Source organism: Ictidomys tridecemlineatus, chromosome 11, assembly GCF_052094955.1.
Source record: "Ictidomys tridecemlineatus isolate mIctTri1 chromosome 11, mIctTri1.hap1, whole genome shotgun sequence".
Classification (NCBI taxonomy): domain Eukaryota; kingdom Metazoa; phylum Chordata; class Mammalia; order Rodentia; family Sciuridae; genus Ictidomys; species Ictidomys tridecemlineatus.
Genome location: NC_135487.1, coordinates 58844266 through 58859389, shown reverse-complemented (window position 1 = coordinate 58859389; position 15124 = coordinate 58844266). Strand labels below are relative to the sequence as shown.

At 34.4% G+C, this 15124-nt stretch overlaps 1 protein-coding gene across 1 annotated transcript in view; it reads right to left on the bottom strand.

The window, feature by feature from the left end:
• Tnni3k (TNNI3 interacting kinase) overlaps positions 1-15124 on the bottom strand; it is a 285107-nt gene that overhangs the window by 77627 nt on the left and 192356 nt on the right. Inside the window, exons 20-21 of the mRNA XM_078027764.1 lie at positions 14848-14980; positions 587-696 (exon numbers count right to left, since the gene is read on the bottom strand). Coding sequence (XP_077883890.1) covers positions 587-696; positions 14848-14980 — 243 coding nt within the window. The remainder of the gene's footprint in view (positions 1-586; positions 697-14847; positions 14981-15124) is intronic.

The following is a 15124-nucleotide window of genomic DNA, read 5'->3' as shown; positions in this document are numbered from 1 at the left end:
CATTTAAAATATTCTTTTGGCTGTTTAAATATCCTCCTTTACTTTTACTTACTCTTTCCGTAGCATTGTTCTCTTCATTTGAGCTCTAAGTCTGTGTTATTAACCACATCATCAATCACTTAGAGAAGTAACAGAGGACTAGGACTCAGGTCTTCTGATTACTACTGCTTGAGCTGGTGCTCCTGAAGACTACTTTCTCTGGGGTCTCTGCCTGAAAGCCTACTTTGCATCAAAAGCCAACCCAAATCCATCTTGTACCAATTTCTTTTGTCAGAAAAAGACTAAGTGTGGCTCAAGTATAGTTAATAAAATTGCAGCTGAGATAAGACTGTGAGTCATCTCTCATACCCTGGTCTCTCTCTTACTAATCAGTTGTAAGAAACATTTCAAAATCAGAGAGCAGCAGCAAAGAAATATGAGCTATTCAGACTTCTTGAGGCAATTAGAGACTAAAGAGCAGAAGATAAATTAGTCTTTCTGCCTTGACAGTCTTAAAATACACCCTGGAAGTAGACTTTGGAGTTACACTATTTGTGACAGATTTTGACCATAACACATTTTCTAAGAGGACATAAAAATTACTCACTTCAGGACATGCATTCCACCCTCGCATCAGCAAAGATGATATGGGTTTGGGAATGGAATAGCCAATCGGAGGCCTAATATGGTGATAAGCCATGTCTGCTGCTGCAGCTGCTGCAAAACAAATGGGTCATGTCAGTTTTGAAATTCACATATTTATATCAAGAAACAGGAACAGATACACACACAAAAAGTCATCAAAAATCAGTTTGTATAACATCAGTTGAGCTTCAAAGACACTTCTAGGCTGTGTTTTTTCCTCTGTGCTTTTAACAAAATAGTGGAATATTTTATAGTCTGTCTTTATAATTGTTCATTCATTTGGCTGTTGGCAATAAATAGGAGAAGTGAAATTTTTTAAAGGAGCAAATGACCATAGAAGGAGCAAGTCATTTAGAGTGCTTTAAGTACAGAGTATGTGCATGTTATAGGAAGCAAAGACTGAAGGTTGGATTGGACAAGATTGTATGATGTCATAACTCCAAGGCTAAAGAGATTATATTCTGCTTACCAAGCCATGGGATAATGCTGAACTTTGTACTTTTAAAGGCAGCTATATTACTTTGGAAAAACAGATGTTTAGTTAAGCTCAAATTTTATCACTAATACAAGGATTCTGAGATTTTAATTTTTAATATTTATAAACTAGTTATTACTTGTTAAACTCTGTTAGGCACTTCAAATCCATTGTCTTAGCAAATACAACTCATTGATTAAATTCTCTAATATTACCTGCTTACATGGATTTCCAAATAGTGTTCATGTCTAGTTGTGCATCACTATGTTACGATTCTAGGGACTTCACTGCAGATTCCTGATTGCTCAGTAGTTTTCTGTTCTGCAAGCAGTGAATTCTATGCTACCTTAGAAACCAAGCTCATAGCTACTTTTATTAAAAAAAATTTCTGTCAGGCATCATGGTAGATACACACACACACACACACACACACACACATACACATACACACTTCTTGAATCTTCTTAACCATCCAAAGTAGGTAGATATTATTGTATATGTATGTGACAGTTTTAAATTAATAAACATTTTAAGTATGCTAATAGTTGGTATAGCCTTTTGTTCCAAAGTTCATGCTTTTTGAGCACATGATATTGTTTATTTCTCAGAAACACTGTTCTTCACCAGTGGGAGAATAAAGTTCCAGTATATTGCTGCTTCCTGTTTTCTAGCTCATATTTTAAGCATATATCAGTAGCTTAATGACTTTTGAGATATAAGCCATACCCACTAATTTTCCCCCACCAAAATCCACTCCCATTTAATTCTGTTTATCCATCTACTTCCAGTAGAGCTACTGAAACTTCATGCAGTGTAACTGTGTAACTTAAAATATATTTTGCTTTATGGATTATTCTGAATTACCACTTAATGAAATTAACACTTGTTCTTTGCAGAAATTGAGAAAATTAAGAGAAGGATTAAGGAAATTTAGAGAATAAGGAAGAAAAATTGTTATCATTCAGAGGCAACGGTTATCAAAATATTTTGAAAATTTCTTATATATTCTTGGTATCAGGAAGCTTATGCTGATAGACAATTATGTAATTCCTTTTTCCTAAATTAAAGCATTAGGTTAAGCAATTAAGCATTTCTCATGTTATTAAAACTCTAAGTTAACATATTTTTAATGACTCTGCATTTAGTGTGATTTGCTTAATCACTTCCCAATTTTAGGTCGTTCCAAATACTTCAAAGAATATCTTTTTTCATTTTGTTTCTCTATTTCATAAATTATACATTATGACATATTAAGGGATGAGAATAATATATTGAAGGGCATAACTACTTTAAAGATTTTGGTACATACTGAAAACCTATTACTCAAAACAGTTGTATTAATTTATACTCTGAATAGCAAGTGCATATGAGAGTTATCATCATATCTGCACCAGGGAAACATTTTACTAGTATGAGAGGCAAATAATCCATCACTCTTGTTTAGATTGTGTTGTTTCTTATCACATACATCACTACTTATCAAATGGGTCCTTTATGTCACAAAATTTAGCCATGTTTGAATCTTTTCATTGATTACTCTTGATGATTCTTAATTCCTTCTAGAATTAGTAAAACAGTAAGCAAACAAGCAAACTATTGCTTAATGATCATTAATCTTCTGTATTCCACTCTGTTACCTTATGACTATTCGAATAATTCTAAGCTGGTACCACTATGAACACATAAACCAGTTTAGTGAACATATTTAAGTTAATTAGAGGTCTCCTAATGTGCGGAAAGGGACCATGCATAAAATGAGCTAAACTCAGATGCAGATCCCAATCATCTCCCTTCTGAGACTTTTAGATTTAGATATCAAGTGTATGAAGTTACTTGCTTTCTTCTTGGCACTGTGTCTGGAAAATCAGTTTAAGATGAATGATATTTAATTCTTCATTATTCAAAGTAGATTCTGCAAAGCTCTGGCATCTCCTTCTCCTGTTTGATTTATGCACTCTTGGCAGTGATACTACTCATTATCACCTCACCAGAAAGTGGGCAGTACAACATGAGGGGTCATGGAATTGGAACTTGTCACCTTCAGATGGTTTTGTCAGTCTTGTCTATGTGGCCAGGCTATATGAACAGCTGGGAAATTTTCTGGTACTACAGATTCAGGAATGAGACTGTCAGCTCATTCATCAAAATTTTGCCTTGATCATTACAAAAATATGTAAATGTTGGTTTCTACTTTCAGAAGGAAAACTTTGCCATTAAAAGAGAATGAGACTAAGTTTAAAAATAACTACTATATATTGAGCAATTATTATTTTTCAACACTATCCTGAAATAATTATAGCTTATTAAACCTTAAAACTAGCTTCTAGAGCAAAACACCTCTCATGAGACTCTCTGTAACCAATGAAAATATTCTTCTGCACTGTTCAATATGTTGGCATAAGAGTGCTGAACTCTTAAAATGTGGATAGCGTCACTGAGAAACTGAAGTTTTAATTTGTTTAATTTAAATTCAGATAAATTTAAATTTAAATAGTCATGGCTAGTGGCTTCCATATCGAACAGCACAGTTCTAGAGGATAGAGTTCTCCCACTCCCATTATCCTGAATAATGAGACCTGAGTTAAATACAATTTTATAATTCAACCTCAAGGATCTATGTAACCGTGGAATCAATTTGTGGATTCAAGTTCTTCATTATTTATCAACACTTTATCAAGAAAAAAAAAATGAATGAAATTTGTTGGTGTTGTCTTTCAAAAGAGATAGACCAGTGAGCTTCAGAACAGGCAACCAAAACAAAATGTGACAACTTTCATTCATTTATTCATACATCAGAATGTATTAAGTATTATTTGTAAGTATAATAAGCAAAGAAAAAAACCTGGTGCTATTCTTTTTGGTAAAATTTGGCAAATGCACAGATAATTAATAAATGAGTAGATTTTCTCCTGCTTTTTATTGTTCAATTGTAGATTCTGAAAAGTGATTCCTTTTGCCCAGAATGTTCTTCCCTAGCCTCTTGTCCTTCATAACGTCTGTTATTTTCTAGATCTTAGCTTAAGTCTGCTTTCTCTGGGTAACCTTTCTATTATGTTTCTAGCACTCTATACTATTATAGCATCCCGTATACTCTACTGTATTGCCTATTTACTTTCTTTCCTCTGTGTGCAGATCACAAGCTCCTGGATGCCAGCACTACATCTTTTCATGATTGTATCTCTGCCTCGAACAATAACTGGCAATTAATAGATATTCAAAAGGTTTGCATTAAATGAATAAGTAAAAGTGATAGTTCAAAATGTCCCTTCACTGGAAATTAATACAGATTCTAATAGGACTTGGTAAATATTTAGTGAATATATGAATGAAAATATACATAAATGACTAGGAATAATTAATTACTCATTGCATTTTCAGAACAGCACAATGCTTAGTTTTCAAGAAACATTATAGAATGAATATTATGTTTACTTTAATATTACATTACAACATGATCAGGTAAATTATTGAGATCTGGTGGCCAATTCAGTCAATAACATTGTCTTTTGTTCAGAAAATTTGGTGAGGAGCTTCAATAAATAGAAGCACTATAACACATTAAAGAAATGCCCTTAATAGGGAAATCTGGAGACCTAATTTCTCTCTGACTTTGCTCTAAACTCTCTGGGAGATCCTAATTAAGCCAATTTGCCTGTGTGTGTAATAATTTCACTACATGTAAGATGAAGCAGGAAATATAAAGTGTAATGGTGCTGCGTGGTGCACTGGGGACAAACAGTCATGCATTTAAGCCTTGATGACACCTCTTAACTAGCATGTGACATTGAGCATGTGTCTTATCTATCCTAAGAGGACCTTTATTATGACCTAAAGCACGTGTTTTATCCTAACAGGACCTAAATCATGAGGACTAACTGATAAAATATCCATACAACACCGAGCACATTGTTGGCTCTCAACAAGTGCTAGCTGTTTTGTTGTTGTTATTATCATTATGTACAAATCTAAGGGTTGAATTGATAGCTTTCAGTTCACACCTAGAGAACTTGATGTCAAAAAACATCATTGTGTGTTCTCTGTTCTATTTAGACCACCAAAAATCTGTAGCGATTTTGGATTCTTTGGGTGTGAATATCAAGTAAAACTTGATATTGAATTACCATAAATTTAAAAATTACAACCTACCTAGTCTACCATCAGGCCCAGCTCACAATGCAACTGTGGCGGGGATAACTTTACAACTCTATGACAAACTATGTATTCCCTGCTTATGAACAAATTGATATTAGCTTCTGAATTCCTAAAGTTAACTCTTACTGTTTTCTACTTTATAAAATTAAATGTAGGCATTTGTATTAAAAAGAGAAAAAGGAGAGCAATAAAGCAAAATATTTTTTGTTAGTATTGACCAAGATAAAGTGGCAGAATATGTTTTTTTCAATTTTGACTGTGTGTATATGTTCTGAAAACCACAATTGATTCTATTCTATTGTTTTTAATGAGCCAGGCGGTGGTGAGACAAAGCAAATGTGTTCTACCATCCCTGCAAGAGCTAAGACACATTCTTTGTTAAACTGACACTTTTCAATGATGTATCACCATAGTGTATAGTATCTGAAAGAGACCATGAGATTACAATCTTGAGATTTGTACTAAGAATGGCTTAATTTTTTAAACCACATCCCATTCTCATTATATACTGTCAGAAGAATAGATTAATTTGCACCATTGTCTGTTCTCATTGCAATCTTTGTCAGTGTAATGAAGTATCGGAATGTTAATATCAGCTATATTCATAGAAATATCACCATCTATTGGACCGATTCGATCTTTCCAGTGATCTCTGCTGTGATTAGTTGCCTTTCCTCTTTTCAATGATAAACTGAAAAGAATTAGCACAACAAACATGGGATTTAGCTCATTCCTATTTTCCTACCATTTTTTTCCTATATCATCAGTTTGCTTATGCATGCTGAGACTAATATATTCAGGATGCTTTAGGATTCTTATTATATATGGAAAAGAAAATAAACAACTAATATTTAAGGAAAGGTAGAAAACCAAAATGGCTGCAAACAAGAGAACTGTGAAATACTGGTGTTTCTAAATTCATATTTCTAAAAACTATATGCAAGATAAAAAAAAAAGTCTGCAAGCCATTTTTGGCTCCTGGTCTCCAGTCTGCAACTCTGAATTAAAGTCTCAATATGAAGTCTCACCAAAACCTGGCTATAATAAATTGGCAGATGCTTTTAATTTGCTGCCACATCCCAGACTTAGTTAGAGCTTGGCATTAAGGAATCCCAGGACACAAAGTCAGGTCTCCTTGTGAACCAGCTGGCCTCACACAGGAAAACAAAAGGAAAACTAAAGGCTCTCTTCTTTGGCCTCAAACTATGATCTGAAAGGGATGTACAAAATTGGGTTCGTGGTTATAAGGAAATGGGATTGGATAAGATACACATTGATGGGTTCATTTATCTTAGCTTTCTTCTTTAGTTTCTTATGATATATTAGAGGAGACAAGTATAGGAGAGAAATACAATCTGAGAATCAGGTGTTGATATCTTTCTCTGAAATGCTTCCAGGACAGCTCTTGCTTGCCAGATTGAACCAGCTCCCTTTTCATCTTGCTTGGTTCTTCTCTCTATGTTGGCTTTACCCTTTGGCTCCTTTTCTTCCCAATCTTTTCACTTCTTTTAGAGATCTGCTCCTTTTCCAGCATCCGTCATCATCCTGTTGGCTAAGTCAGAAACCTGGAAGTCACTGTTGACTCCTTGCTTACCCTTGTGTTTCCACCTCAATATATTTTGAAGTGCTATTCAAATCTTCCCAAACAAACCTCTCCTTTCTCTTCCAAAGGCACTACTGCAGTTAAAGTCTTAGGCATTTCTCCTAGAAGAACTTGTCTGCTTGCTTTTGGATTTGAACTCCAATTTGGCCTTTCCTTTATAAAAAGAGAGAATATTCTAAAATAATAATAGAGTTGTGTTATATCCCTTAAAGTCCTGTGGTGGCTTCCACTGTTCCACTGTTGATACACACAAGCCTATGATGGTTAGTTTATGTGCTAACTTGACTGACTCAGGGATAACTAGACAGATGGTAAAATATTATTTCTGGGTATGTCTCTTAGGGTGTTTTGGAAGAGATTACCATTCCAATAAATACACTGAGTAAGGACAATCCACTCTCATCATTTTGGGCAGGCATCATCCAATCTATTGAGGGCCCCAGTCGAATGAAAAAGCGGACAAAGCTCAGAAGAACTAGCTATCTCTTCTGGAGCTGAGACATCAGAAGTTCAGGATTTTGGGTCTTGAGACTCTGGAACTAACACACTGAGTCCTCCTGGGTCTCAGGTCTTTGGACTCAAACTTCATCATAATACTAGCTTTCTTGGTTCTCTCATTTGCTGAAGGCATTTTATAAAGGCTTCTCAGACTTCATAATCATGACAGCAAATTCCCATAGCACATTTCCTCTTGTATCTCTCTCTATTCTACTGGTTCTTTTTCTCTGGAAAACCCTGACTTACACAAGGACCTTCACCATCTGACTCCAGTTTTACAGCATATGTCTTGCAAATGATGTCCTTGTATTCTCTGATTTGTCCCTATTGAATTATTTATGGATCTCTCATGCCTCCAGACCTTGCTGATATTGCTTTCTGCAGGAACACTTACCCACCTCCCACTGTTTACCTATTTAATTAACAATCATCTGTTAAAGATGCAGTTAAAGTATCATCTGCTCTAGGAATCTTTTCCTATTAGTCTTTTCCCACCTTCAGTCTGGGCAGGATGACCCATTACAGAGCACTCTTATCCCTCTGCGCATCTCTCTAGTTAGGATTACATTATCTATTGTACTTTTCTTATTCCCCTGTGCATTATGAGTAGTTTGAGGGCCTGGGAAATGCTCTATTCCTCTTTGTTTTCCATACTATAGCCCGGTTCTTGGCCCAAAGGAAGCATTCAAAAATAATAATTAATATTTATTGAGTACTACTGTTGTCAGCTTCTGTCCCAACATTTTAAGGTACATTGTCTTATTGTGACCATTTTAAAAATAAACTCAGATATAGTTAGATTAGGTTAAATAACTTGCATGAGGCCACAAGACTCATGCTCTTCTACGTTAGGTCAATTCTCTTTAGACCTCAGAGTGTTAGCCTGAAAAATGCTCTCTTTTAAAAAGGTAAAATAATGGCCCACATTTAAAAATCATTAGATTTCTAAACAAATAAATTATGGTAGCAGTAATCAGGCTTACTTGTGCTCCCACTCAGCACTACTTGGCTGCAGCTAGGCAGCAGCTGTCAGGGCACGTGATTGCTCTTCTTTGCATTATTGTGCTTTTAGCCTGCTTCCCTTGGCCCTGTGGGCATTTGATCTGGTGATCCTTGAAGTGGTGGATGGGAAAGTTTTTCAATTCTTTTTAAATCTGAGCTTAAAAGGTTAATTTGAACATGCGCTATTGAAAAGAGACCCTAACTTCAGAATGTACACTTATCCCTTGCGTAGGAGTCTATGCTAATATTAGTGTTCTACTTTTATATTTCTCCCAGGAGGTAACATGCTGCTTAATCCAGAAGGATGAGCTTTATGTTAGGCTGCTACTACTGTAATTGATAATGTTGTCCCACACTGTAGTCATGGATTTGTTGCTCATTGTAAATAGCTAATATGTAGCTTATATTGAATCTGATGCTTCACATAATTTATTGCTGAACATATGCTAGATTGCCTAACCACCACAATGATATTAGCAATCTCATTTCTTGATACATGGTCACTGTCCAACTCTTAAAAATACAGCATCTATCATAAACAAATTCTCTTTCCAATAAAGTACTATAAATTTTAATATCTGGGACATTGGAACCAAGTTATTCTGAGGCAAGACTAACTTTTTTATTAAATAATATTCTCCCCTTAGAAAGAGTAAATGCTTTTGGGGAGGGGGAGGTCCATGATAGAAGGAAACTTTATCTCCTTGAAATAATAATTTTAGAATTAGCAAAGCATAACGGAGTAGAGAAAATTACAAATGTGTGAGTAAATATGAAAATAGCGATAAACAGTGACTTGGGATGTGCAGAAAACTGCACTTAACTTGATTTTGGAATTAAGGAAGTTTTGAGGGGAAGGGTTTATTGTTAAAGCTAAGCTCAAAAGTAAATTGGAGTTAGATGAAAAGTGGGGAAGAGTGTTTCTGACAGACTAACACACACATAGGCATGGAGGGGAGAAGAAGTGCACTGGGAAATGAAATCACTCTCTGTGGTTGGAACACAGATGACAAGTCACATGTGGTGAGAGGCAGTCCTAGGAAGAGAGCAGAGACAGGGTTGTGAGGGGCTTGCTAGATTATTGTATTTTATTTTACCTTTTGATTAACACATTTTAGTGGTACATATGTGTGTGCTACAGTGTGATATTTCAAACCATATATGCAGTGTGCACTGATTGAATCAGGGTAACTAGCATTTCCTTTTCCTTATTTCTTTGTGTTTGAAGACTTTGAGCTCCTTTCTTCTAAATCTTTATATAATGAATAATAGGGTATTGTGAATTGTAGGCATATGGTGCTTTAGAACACCAGAACTTATTCCTTCAATATAAATCTTTTGTGATACCCATTATCTAACTTCCCTTTCTCCTATACCCCTTTCCAGCCTCTAGCAATTTCTATTCCACATTCAAGTTGACATTTTTTGTTTTAGCTTCTGTGTTTAAGAGAGAACATGTGATCCTTGTCTTCCTGTGTCTGGTTTATTTCTGGCTTATGTCCTCTAGTTCTACCCACTTTGCTGCAAGTGACATGATTTCATTCTTTTCAATTGAATAATATTCCATTGAGTGTATATACTACATTTCCCTTATCTATTTATCATTGATGGGTATCACATCTTAGATAATGTGAATAGTGCCATAATTAACACATTACCATGGGAGTGCTTTCTTTGGTATATTGATTTCATTTCTAATGTATACTGACCCAAAAAGTGGGTTAGCTAGATCATATGGTAGATCTACTATTAGTGTTCTGAGGAATGTCCATATTGTTTTGCATAAAGATTGCACTAATTTGCATTCCCATTGACAGTATATTAGAATTCTTTTTTCTCCACTTCCTCATTAGCCATTATTATTTTTGTATTTTTGATAATATTCATTCCAATTGGATTCAAGTGATAGCCTAGGGTGATTTTGAATAGCATTTTCTTGATGGCTAATGATACTGAACATTTTCATATATTTTTGACCATTTGTGTAGATTACTTTAAGAAATTTTGTTTTTATCTTAAGAGCAACTGAAAACATTAGGGATTTTTAAGTCAAGGAAGTCATATGATTAAATTAGAATTTTTAGATAACTAGAACTAGTGATTGGTAGAAAAAATTATAAGGAAAATCGAAGACGAGGATAATGTTTAAGATACTGGGCAGTATTCTACATGTGAATAAAGGATGGAGCAGTAGAAATGGCAATAAGTAGGTGAATTATTTTAGAATTAGCAAAGCATAACAGAAAATGGGACTGAAAAGAAAATAATAAAAAAAGAGAAAAAAGAAAGAAGGAGAAAGGATAGGAAGAGAATAAAAGAACACAATAAGAGATCAGAAGAGTCAAGGGTGACTTTTTAAACCTGGGCTGCCTAGAGAATAAGAATGCCATATAAGTTCATAATCATAGGAAAACTTGACCTTATAGTACATTTTCCCCTTGGATCTTTCACCTTGCAGTCATGAGAGTTTTCAGTTTACAAAACACCATTTCATTTGAGCTTCACAGTAATATTGGCAATGCTCATCATTAATTATATTTATTGAGAAAACAGCTTATTAAATGCCTAGAGGTGAGATTAAAATGCAATATATTGAAAGCAGCAAAAGAAGGCTATTGTAGCTAGAGCACAGAAAGAAGACTGGAATATAAAAGACTAGAGTGAAGGAAATAAAACAAGGGTGGAGTGACTGGCGTATTTTCACTGGATAAAACTGAATGAGTAAGACTAGAAAAAGAGGATCAGGTAGATTCTTTCAGGAGATATTAAGAATTTGTCCTTTCAATCCTAATATGAGAAGCCACAAGATAATCTTAAGCAATGGTGACATGAGCAAATTTATGTTTTAAAATATCATTCATAAATATCATATCAGTGGAAGTGTAGAGATTGAAAAGGAAAGAGGGACAAGAATAAGTAAAGGTGAAATAGTCAAAGGCTATTTTAGTGGTTCAAGTGATCAGGGTAGTGGTGGAACAAACTGTGAAAAACCAATAGGTTCAAGGAGGATATTTTAAAAATTCTATTCAACACTGTACTAAAGATCCTTGCTTGTAAGAAGATAAGATTTTAAAAACATACAGATTGGAGAGAAACAAAATTTTCTTTATTTAGAGATGACATAATCACCTATGTAAAAATCCCAAAGAATGTACCAAACAAACAAACAAACAAAACTTAATGGAATGGATATAAGTGAATTTAGTAAGTTTATAGAGTACTAGGTTATTGCTTAAAAACTTATATATTTTCATATACTAAAAGAAACATTGGATGTAAAATTTTTAAAAATGTCATTTATAATAGCATCAAGAAACATATAATTTATAGAGACAAATCTAAGAATGGCAAAAGTCCTGTATAATAAAAAGTATAAAATGCATTGGGAGAAATTAAAGAATTAAATGAATGGAGAGGTCTACTATATTTGTCAGCAGAAGTCCCAATGTACTTAAAATGTCAATTTTTCCCGTATTGATTTATACATTCAGAGCAACTAGTAACAATTCCAAAAGTTTTTTTTTTTTTTTGTGTGTGTGTGTGTGTGTGGTAGAAAAAGATGAGCTGATTCTAAAATTCATATGGAAATGGAATAAATCAAATAACGAGAACAGGTTTATCAAAAAAGAGCAGATTTGGAGGTTTTTTGTTACCTAATTTCAAGACTTAGTATAAACTATCAAGATAGTATGGTATTTACATAAGTGTAATACATGAGTCAATGAAACAACAGACAGAAATGAGTATACATGTACAGTCAACTGATGGTTTTACAAAAGTGCAAAAATAACTAATTGGAAAAAAAGGGACACATTTCCTCCCAACAAATAATGCTAAAACAATTGGGCATCCACATAAGAAAACCACAAAAAAACTCAGAATAACAAGTTCATGCCATATTATTAAAAAGAATGCAAAATAGATCTTAAAAATATAGAAATTAAACCAACAAGATTTTTATATAACATATAGTAGGAGGTCTTTGTGTTCTTGGGTGAGGCTAGCATGTTTTGGAAAGGATATACACAAAGAAATAATTTAAAAATATGATGTAATAAACTTTACTGAAATGAAAAACTTTTGCTCTCTGAAATTCATTGCTAAGTACTTCAAAAAGCAAGCCACTGAATACAGGAAAATCCCTGCAACCTCCATAGCAGTTGAAGAATTTCTACCTAGAATCTAATAACTCATTTATAACTAAATAATTAGACAATTTGAATGAACACTGTATATAAGTGATATGGATATCAAATAAACATATGAAAGAATTGTCAATGTTATTAGTTAAATAAAAATTCTCAGACTACTGGTGGAATCCATAATGGTATACACAACTTGTAAAAACTCTTATCTTAAAATATAGCAATCCATCTTATGCATTTATCCATGAGAAATGAAAACCACCATGCAAAGACTGAATGATTTTAGTAATTTTAATTATAGTAGCCTCAAAGTGAGAATAACTCACACAATCAGCTTGTGAATGTATAAATAGATCCAGGCGCATGCAACATGAGATATTACATTTAAATGAAAAAGAATAAATTGCTGATAAGTGAATTAATATAATTATATTTATAATACATTCTGGAAGAGGCTAATTTGTAGGGACAGAAATCAGATCAGCAGTTGCCAGGGGCTGAGGTAGGAGAAGTGGATAGCCTTCAACTAGGCACCTGGATCATTTTAGAATAATAGAAATTTCTCTATCTTGATTATAACTGTACATATTTCTTAAAACACATTGAACTGTTCATCTAAAAAGATAAATTTTTCTGTGTATAAGTTATACTCCAATAAGCTTGATTTTTCCCTCCCTCCCTCCCCTTCCTTCCTTCCTTCCTTCCTTCCTTCCTTCCTTCCTTTCTTTCTTTCTACCAGGAATTGAACTCAGGGGAACTCTACCACTGAGCCACATCCCCAGACCTATTTTGTATTTTATTTACAGATAGGGTCTCACTGAGTTGCTTAGTGACTCCCTTTTGTTGAGGCTGGCTTTGAACTCGAAATCCTCCTGCCTCAACCTCCCGAAATGCTGGGATAACAGGTGTGTGCCACCGCACCAGACAATAAGCTTGATTTTTAAAAAGACTATTGCAAAAGTTTAATTAAGAGATGGTGGCTTGAGCTAGGAAGGTGGTGGCTATGATAAGTGGTAACCATTTCCCAAGATATATTAGCAGGTAAAATCAACAGATTCAGTTGAATGGACTGACACAAAGGGTACAGGGAATAAAGATGTAGCTGTCTCTCTCTCATGAAAACATACCATAGTGTTCTAGAGTTAGAATTGATTTGTTATATATTCAGCAGTCTTATCAGAATGCAAACTCTTAAGACATAGAGAGCAGCACATCAGAACATTTTACAAATGGCAATGTCAGTTTAGTTCACAATAGAGTTATCACATCCACATTATAACAAGGGCTAATATCATCATTTAATATCATGAAAAGTATACAGGGAATGATTAGGACAACTACATCATCAATGCACTCAAAAAACAATGTATAGAGCATGTAATTCCTGAAAGGCACTCTGTTGGATACTAGGGAAAATACCTTGAAGAGAAAGTAAGTGGTGTGCTTTTGCTCTGTGTACAACAGTACTAATAAATATGATGATCTTTGTTAGGATTTTAACTTGTTAAAAGGGATATTTAACTTCTTTGCCTTTTGACTTTATTCTACTGATATATTATTTCAGGTTGGTCATTAGAAGGTTACAGTATAATTCATTGAAGAATTTGTTTATGATTTAATTTGTCAATCTGCTTTTCAAACATGATAGGCACTAGGAATGCAAAGCCCTTAAAGAGTTTCCAGTATAGGGAGACAATATATGAAAGCATCACAGATAAATTTGAAAGATGGAGGCAAATAGAGTTTACCTTGAATATAAATTATGTATACATTTTACCTGTGGTTAAATTTCTCATCTCCACTTTCTATGTGTTAGCAGAGTATAAAGTATATCATCAATGAAATGAGGATTACTCAAAGTTTGATTTTGAGGATGTATTTTGTATCCATATGTGTCATACAAAATTGTTAGGAAAAGCAGTTGAAGTCCCCATAGTTATTTTCATGTTGCTACTTTTCTACCGTGTGTGTGTGTGTGTGTGTGTGTGTGTGTGTGTACACATATATGGAATTTCTAAAATTTAATCTCAAAAAGTAAATATAGTACTGTCAACATTATTTGCCCCACATGATCCTAGTTAGGTGCTAGTCTGATTAAAAACAAATAAATCAAGGCCCTAAACTTCAATAAAATATTCCTACATTTCTTTGTGTCCGTGTCTAAAATTACCATTGTCATTAAGTTTTCTGGATGGGGCACCACCTTAAAGCAATTTAAGGTTGTTTACTTTCTTCTTCTCCTTTCCATTCCACCACTGAGAATATGCATTTGGAAGAAAATGCTTTTTGAATCTGTAAAAATGCGCTGAATTTTGGAAGGCATGGAAATTCAGTGTGGCCTGTCTTACCTGGCTTAAGGTGGGCGAAAGGAATCTCGCCGGTGAGGAGTTCCCACAGACACAGAGCATAACTGAAGACATCGGCTTTGATGGTGTAGCGCGTGCACTGCGTGAACACCTCTGGAGCCATCCAGCGGAGGTTCTGGGCATGGAGAAGGCATAGCCAGTTACCAAGGGCTTAGTTTCCCAGCTGACTAGCAGGGTCCTTTTTTGTGAGGACTTGATAAGGGTTCTCCTGATATACAGGGAATATATTTTTTTTTTCCTAGTCACTAGAAGATCAAAA